This window comes from Coregonus lavaretus, assembly GCF_964263955.1.
Source record: "Coregonus lavaretus genome assembly, chromosome: 25".
NCBI lineage: Eukaryota > Metazoa > Chordata > Actinopteri > Salmoniformes > Salmonidae > Coregonus > Coregonus lavaretus.
This window is the reverse complement of record NC_140012.1, coordinates 8,065,667-8,074,294: the sequence shown is the minus strand read 5'-3', so window position 1 is coordinate 8,074,294 and position 8,628 is coordinate 8,065,667. Positions and strand designations below refer to the sequence as shown.

The following is an 8,628-nucleotide window of genomic DNA, read 5'->3' as shown; positions in this document are numbered from 1 at the left end:
CCAATGATCGTTGTTTATGATATGAAGCCAAATTCTTCTTATGGAAAATACTTAATCTTTTCAGCTCACCCAATGCACAAAAGTTGTTAGGAAATGCCTTTGACATCTCATCAATATATTACATTGGTGAATGTTTTAAAATGTGATGATTGATGTTGAATTTTGCTTATGAGATTATCATCACTGTAAACTATTTAAAGTCCTCAACTTTTTTATTCAAAATAAAATGTTACAATTCAAGATGTAATTGGTTGATTAGCCTATAGGTCTGTGTTGATGCACTGATTCAATGCAAACACACACACACGCCTGGAATGTATAATGAAGTATGCAGCCTTTAGTAATTGTATGTTTTTAATCATCACTGTATGTCTAATAAATCACTGTGCCTGTTTATTGAATTCCCTGAAGCAACAGGCTTACTTCCGTACTACTCCCCAGCGCTGTGTACTCGAGTCACATGACTTGGACTCGAGTCTGATTTGAGTCACAAATTTGACTTGATATAAAATAAAATAACTTGAGACTTGACTTGGACTTGTAGCCTCAAGACTCGGGACTCGACTTTGACTTGAGACTGATGCCTTGAAATGATCTGGACAGGTTTTGTAGCGTTTTGTCACTCATTTTGTGGCACAGTCTCCGTGGATTACTCTCCACACAGCCAGAGACAGTATCGCATTTGCAAAAAAAAAACAGATTGACTAGTGAAACGCACACTCGGCCCTCTGATTGGACCAGCAAACTGTCAATCAACACAGGTTGGGTGAGCTAGAGCATTGAGAAGGTTTGGGCGGGTTGCTAGTGTGAAACTGAATGGGGAAAAAGAACACAAAACATATTTTATAGGCTACATATACCATTTGTATTTTATATTTATACCTTTGCGTGTTCGATCTGGTCAATAACATAAGCTTATGGCATTGAACCAAATTCTTCTTTCAAAAACATCTAATCTGTGCTTCAGAACCAAACAATTGCGTGTCTTGACTGTTGACCAGTGACCAGTCATCAGCTTTGGTGCGCAAAGGCGGGCACACATCTCCAGACTAGCAACCAGAAAGCCCTTGTTTAATTTTCTCGGGTTTCGCCTGGCAAAAACAGTAGCCTACCTATGTTAATATTATCCATATAAAGTAGACCTACCATTTAGCAATCTGCTATAGATGCATCATTGCCACAACAATACCTGGGGCCTCATTTACAACCGCTGCATAAACTTAACACTAAATATCTGTGTGCGCCATTTTTGAAAACACTGCACACACACACAAATATAGAGATTTTTCAAATTGGCACATTCCATACAAAGGCATGTTTCCCGTTATAAATCAGACCTGTCCTCTAACTGTGCACATGTGAAAGAGCATTATAACTCCGCCTGAAAAACGCCCATCATTTTACCCTTTATGGTGACAATAACGCCCTTATTTGCTGCTGTGTAGTTTGGAATTATTGGAATTAGGCCAAGACAGTAGGCTATCTAAAGGAAATAGCAGTGCCGAACTTGATCAAATGTCTTTGGAGGTGTTGGCAGAATGTTTTCTTTTGCAGTGACATTTGCTGTATCTGACCGTTTCTGAAAGACAAAAACAATTGCAAATTGTTGTGGACCTGTAAACAGATCGTTTGAATGCAATAATGTACAGTGGGCCTACTTACAGCGGTAGCCTACACACTTCAATGCAAAATATGTTTTAAAAAACCGCGCACCCTATCAGATGCATACAGCAAAAAACTTGAAATTATAATAGCCTAACTAACAGTCCCAATTAAATGAGAGATGCGCATCGTAATTTGGTGTATGGCTACTATAAACTCATCATGGCCAGAATAAGAGAGGAATTTATTCTGCAATGGTTATTATATATGTATTATGTATTATGTTCATAAATTAAATATTGCCTACGCTAGAAATGTCACATTACAGTACTCAGACGTAGCCTACAAACGTCAATGGAAAAGGTGAACCGTCTGTTCTACGGTTAAACTGCGCTTAGGATAGGATCGCATAGAGCAAAATAGACTACTTGAAATAGTGGGTCCAATTAAATGAGGGATGGGACGAATGGTAGTCTATCCAAACCTGTTGTAGGCTTATAGGCTATTTTGCGAGTAGCCTATGAAACCATCACAGTCAGAAAAGGTGAGGACTGTATTATGCAATGATCATGGAAATGAAATAAATAATAGGAAATATATGCCTATTTCAAATCATTTTAGAACGCAAAGAATGCACTAATGGCAGATGACTGCACCTTGTAATTACATTTAGCTAGACCTACCTGTTTTTTTTTTTTTATGAATAAGAGTGTCATCATATATTCCCCATTTGCACAAGGCTACTAGGCTACTTTTGTTCGCCTTCTTGCAATGCAATACTTCAATCACTAGAAACTGTGAGTACTCATGGTTTAAGGTTTGCGAGAGGATAAGCACATCCTCACGTCAAGTTCAGTTTTTATAAATGCCAACTTTTGCATGAAAATTGGTTCACGCATGTTTTTTTTGCATATGCAACGTTTATAAATGAGGCTCCTGTTGATTTCATTGATCATTTTCATATTTCAGATAGTTTGGGTGGGTTATATAGGCCTACGTCAGTGGTGGTACTGGCTATATGTCTAAAGATAGCTGTAACATCGCACTACCTTCAATACTTATGGGATGAAGATGTAACATATTCTGGCGAATTAATTACGATATTTGTGAGGAAGGAAAAGGCTACAGACAGGTAGGCTATATGATCCTGCTTGCTCTGAACTCCAGAGAAGTGACAATGTGACATAATATCCCTAGTTGATATTGACTGCAAACACGAATGACTTTCAGCTCAAAATGCAGGTGTAAAACGCAGTTTATGTTTCTGTATCTTGTGTTTTGAAAATGCTTGATCGTTTATGGCTGTCAGGACAGGCTATATTTGAGCAGCGATTGTGCGCGCGTGTTCGCCCTGTGTGCGCGTGCGTGTGCGTGCACGGGGGACGCAAGCTTTGAACCACTCCTTTTTGGTGGTTGCGGGTCAAAAAGTGTAAAAACCACTGAGCTAGTGAACAGATTGCTGATTTGCTGTACAGCTATAGGAACGGGTGCAGCGCAAATGTCAAATTGTAGGGAGAGACGATTGCCATAATAATAAATATGCAGCTCCAAAAATGGTTTGGTGATCAAGAATATGAACCGTTTACTTTGCAAGCTCACCAGCAATGTGGCCTATCCCTAGCCCTAACCCTAGCATAGGTCTTCCGGTCTTTTGCTATGTCAAAATTGCTTGAAATTGATAATTTAATTATGAAGATTGCATTTTGAATTTGTTGTTAAAATGAATTATTACATAATCAAAATGTGTTGTATAAATAATGAAAAGGACTGTCTGGTTCCTCAATAAATAGACAAATATTTGTAGTTGAACAAGTCATTGCCTGTAGCTTATAGATTTATTTTTTTACTTGACTTGAGACTTGACTTGAAAAAACTTGTGACTCGACTCGACTTGCTCTTAGAATGCACGACTTGGACTTGACTCAAGACTAGACCGGTTGTACTTGGGACTCGACTTGATACTTGGACCTTGTGAGACTTGCTTGTGACTCGAATAATAGTGACGTCCCAACTCTGCTACTCCCCCCATCACTCGGCTGTATTCTTTCTTGTTATCTGGCAACAGAATACTAATAAAATTAAGCGACTCAAACATGTCTGCTCGCCTGTCGCCTCCTATGGCCTCTTTGCACGCAGCTCTAAAAACCAAACCAGGACTGATAATGACTGCATCAACCTTCAGGGAGGCAGGCAAGCTGTCACACAGACAGATTTAACCCTTTCCTGGTGTTGGCCATTTGGTGCAACACTTAGCAATGAAGAAAATTGTTATTTAAATGAAACATTTACGAGATATAGCCAATCAACAAATCTCAAATACATGTAGAATTAAGCTGCCATGTTTGTTCTAATATTTCCTGTCGACTGGACAAGCCAAATACAGAGGAAACAAATCATGTATGTGATTAAAAGTGAGTAAAAACGTTGGAGAAAATTTACACAAGTGAAAAACAATCTTCAATTGATACCTTTATTTGTTTTGACAGAAAGACAATAAAAACATACTAATTACAACATTAATATAAAAAGGTTTGCAGCACCACAGTGCAGTATTTCCATTCCAAACAAATATGATCTTAGTGGTTCTGCTTTCTATTAACAGCTATGTACAGCCTTCGACATTTTGTAGGCTACAAATCGATATAAATTATGACCTGAGTTTCTGACGTGCGCTCTGCAAACCCATAACCATGATATGGATTAACTGCACAGTTTTTCATGATTGTGTTTTGGATCTTGTTAAAATATGATTTTGCATAGTCATTTACAAAAAGAAAAAAAGAAATACAATGGAAGTGATAAATAATTTAAAACCACGCCAGACTTCCTTTAAATAGGGTACAAGTGATTCGACATCTCTTATGTGCTTGTGAATTTGAAACTGAGTTTTGAAATATTCCCGTGGTAGGTAGCCTACAGTAAAATTGGTTTACCCAGCGTTTCAGGGAAATACCTACTGCGCTCAACATTATCCAAAATAACCAATGTTTCACCTCTGTCAGGTCTACGTCCAAAACCGGCCAGTTTATAATTTTAGAGCTCTATAAAGTTCAGTTGATTTGGAAGGGCCTCGTATTAAAACTTTATAGTCTTTGTTAATAAGCAGCCCCAACGCTTTGCTGTGGTACTACTGGGTGATGCACTGCGCCCGGGTGCTGTAGATGCGATCCCTGTTGGTACCAGTGGTTGTTATAATCCTCCAGGTAGGGGGGCGACGAGCTGAGGGGTGGCTGCGGGATTTGGGGCCTGCTGGCCGGGGTAGTGAGAGAGTTATTGTCCCAGACCGTCGGTGATGGCGGGGAGTTGCACGCCATGGAGTCGCTGGCGTTTGGGCTGTGGTCAAGGGGAACCTCGCCGTTTTTGTAGAGCTTCTTGAATTTGGACCTCCGGTTTTGGAACCAAATCTTGACCTGTTAGGGAAAAGATTAACGTTGTTAGTCAAAATTTCATGTCAAAAGAGGAAAATATTTTTTCAATGAAACATCTGCATTTAAAATAGTCAAATAATCATGGTGGCCTACATCAGTAGGCCTAGGCCTAAATATAAAGTTGAGGCTTATAGGCCTACATTATAAGGACATCTGGCCCAAGAACACACATCAACAACATTTTTGTGTGAACAAATGTGGCCAATATTCAAATGCAATATAATAAGCAATGCTTTTTGACAATACAAACATTTGTCAATGAAAAACAGCATATCGGCTTCCTATTATTAATTTGGCGAGGTATGCCAGATATGAGACATTTCACTATTTGAGGACCACCTACGGAAGTCAAAGCAAGTTATTATGAATTAAGAGTGACTGCACTTAAAATGTGTGTAATCGTCTGGATATTTACCTGTGTCTGCGTCAGTCCCATTTGAGCAGCAAGTTCGGCTCTCTCGGGGAGGGCGAGGTACTGCGCTTTCTGAAAACGTCTCTGCAACGCTGCGAGTTGGTAGCTGGAGTAAATTGTTCTCGGCTTGCGGATTTTCTTTGGTTTTCCATTCACCATACGAACTTCAGGCTCGGGTTCTTCTTTCACTATAAAGAAAGAACCAACAATTGTTTCATTAGTTCTCAGTATCAGTTATGAAAAACATTTAACAATGTCAAAACAATGTAATAATAATAATGATAATAAGTCATCATCATGATAAACGTCATGTTATTATTGTGTTAATTAATATATTATTATAATCTTTATTACATTGTTATAGGCTAGCTGAAGTGGCAATAGCAATATTTTCATGAGTGGTGCAATGCAAAAATATATGGAAAAAGTAATGATCATGCTCAACCTGCAATAATAACCTCAATATATATGCACTCACTAACAGTAAGTCGCTCTGGATAAGAGCGTCTGCTAAATGACTAAAATGTAAATGTAATGTTTTGTATAATAACCCTAAATATCTGCCCAGTGATTCGCAGACAGTTGCTATCAGTGCAATTACTAACCATACTCGTTTTATGACTAGCTGTCAATAGCTGTCTATTCTTCATCAAAGGCCATCAATTAGCAGCATGGTTCCAACTTCAGTATTGTAGTTTTACTAGGAACTTGTAATAAATCCCACCTTTACAAAATATTAATTTAACAATTGAAATGAATTATATGTCTGAAACACAAATATTACTTTTCACCCTTACAATGTTTTTGCTATCTCCTTCTATTTATTTCAGCTGTAATAGTCAACCAATATAGGTTACACCAATGAAAATATTTCTCAATTGAGCAGGCCTATATAATATAAAACTACCCAAGAGACTACCCTAATGTTTTTTTCATAGTATGCATGTAGCCTATTCGTCTCTCTCTCTTCCTCTCTCTCTTTACGCATACACGGAAACAGGCAAACATTCAGAGCGTTAACTTCGAAATGAGACAAAATGTAACACAGAAATAATTCAAATATGTTTAAGTATTTACCTGAGCTTTGAGGTGAAGCCTGCAGATGATCTCTGTTGTAATTTCCATATTGTCTGTAGGAATTTGTGTAAGGGTATTCAGACTTGGTGGGATAAACTCCCGCACCACCCATTCCATTCAGATTAAATTGGTGATGGTATGCATTCATTTGTTGCCCGTAGGTTTGACTCTGGTAATATTCGTGATGGCTGTGAGCCGTTTGTCCACTGTAGTAGCCCATGTCCGTGACTGAGGACTCGGGAAGAGTCGGAGAGTCCTTGGAGCTCGGATGGCAACTCATAGATCCGGGGAGATCGGTCAAAATGCTCGCTATCTTCTTCTCATAAGTCTGTCCGCTCATCATGGGTCGCAGCCCTCCAGAGAAAATAGAGTCCACGATAATTCTTAAACACAGGACGTTTGTGCAGTAGTGTTAAAATAAATCGCAGTGAAGAGATGTAGTCAGTAGTGCGCCCTAAACGCAAGTCCTTGGAGAGCAAGTCCTTCTCAAACGCTCCTAGCTGTAGTAACTCGATTGTGGTAGCACTCTACCCCAGTGAAACTGAATTATAGAGTTCTGGGATGGATGCTACGTTCTCATTGGCTCCAGTCAATACTTTTTTTTTCTCTCCCTCTTGCCCTCAAGGCGAAATGGTGGCACTCAATAAACCCTACCCTTAGACTAAAGTGCCTAAACACGCATGTCTTTTGGCATTTCAGGTCTGTCTTTTCAACCTGGATTGAGGGATAGACGTAACATAGTAAATGTAAATCCACAACACTTCAATTAGTATGATATGTTACCTTTCCTATGGTATGTATTCATTTGTGGATGGCCATCAGCCATTTCGTATGATATAATACGAATTACAATTTAGGTTTAGGGTTAGGAGTTAGGTTAAAGGGTTAAGGTTAGTGTTAGGTGAAGGATAAGCTAACATGCTAAGTAGTTGCAAAGTAGATAAAAAGTAGTAAGTAGTTGCAAAGATGCTACTGAGCTCAAATGCTAATGTTGTCCGTAATGAGATTTGAAAATGCAACCTTTTGGATGCTACAGTTGAACTTGGAAGTTTACATACACCTTAGCCAAATATATTTAAACTCAGTTTTTCACAAATCCTGACATTTAATCCTAATAAAAATGCCCTGTCTTAGGTCAGTTAGGATCACCACTTTATTTTAAGAATGTGAAATGTCAGAATAATAGTAGAGACAATTATTTATTTCAGCTTTTATTTCTTTTATCACATTCCCAGTGGGTCAGAAGTTTACATACACTCAATTAGTATTTGGTAGCGTTGCCTTTAAATTGTTTAACTTGGGTCAAACGTTTCGGGTAGCCTTCCACAAGCTTCCCACAATAAGTTGGGTGAATTTTGGCCCATTCCTCCTGACAGAGCTGGTGTAACTGAGTCAGGTATGTAGGCCTCCTTGCAAGCACATGCTTTTTCAGTTCTGCCCACACATTTTCTATAGGTTTGAGGTAAGGGCTTTGTGATGGTCACTCCAATACCTTTACTTTGTTGTCCTTAAGCCATTTTGCCACAACTTTGGAAGTATGCTTGGGGTCATTGTTCATTTGGAAGACCCATTTGCGACCAAGCTTTAACTTCCTGACTGATGTCTTGAGATGTTGCTTCAATATATCCACATCATTTTCCTTCCTCATGATGCCATCTATTTTGTGAAGTGCACCAGACCCTCCTGCAGCAAAGCACCTCCACAGCATGATGCTGCCACCCCGTGCTTCATGGTTGGGATGGTGTTCTTCGGCTTGCAAGCCTTCCCCTTTTTCCTCCAAACATAACGATGGTCATTATGGCCAAACAGTTCAATATTTGTTTCATCAGACCAGAGGACATTTCTCCAAAAAGTACGATCTTTGTCCCCATGTGCAGTTGCAAACCGTAGCCTGGCTTTTTTATGGCGGTTTTGGAGCAGTGGCTTCTTCCTTGCAGGTTATGTCGATATAGGGCTCATTTTACTGTGGATATAGATACTTTTGTACCCATTTCCTCCAGCATCTTCACAAGGTCCTTTGCTGTTGTTCTGGGATTGATTTGCACTTTTCGCACCAAAGTACATTTATCTCTAGGAGATAGAACGCGTCTCCTTCCTGAGCGGTATGAC

The 8,628-nt window shown here is 39.2% G+C and overlaps 1 protein-coding gene across 1 annotated transcript; it reads right to left on the bottom strand.

Moving 5' to 3' along the window:
* Positions 1–3,402: 3,402 nt before the first annotated feature.
* Positions 3,403–7,201, bottom strand: LOC311101019 (homeobox protein Dlx3b-like). Its single transcript, XM_084142027.1, has 3 exons — positions 6,520–7,201; positions 5,446–5,630; positions 3,403–5,012 (listed from the first exon to the last, which is right to left on the bottom strand). The coding sequence occupies exons 1-3, from the start codon at positions 6,860–6,862 to the stop codon at positions 4,698–4,700; spliced, it is 843 nt and encodes a 280-aa protein (XP_083998153.1). The 5' UTR covers positions 6,863–7,201; the 3' UTR covers positions 3,403–4,697.
* Between the last annotated feature and the right edge of the window lie 1,427 nt (positions 7,202–8,628).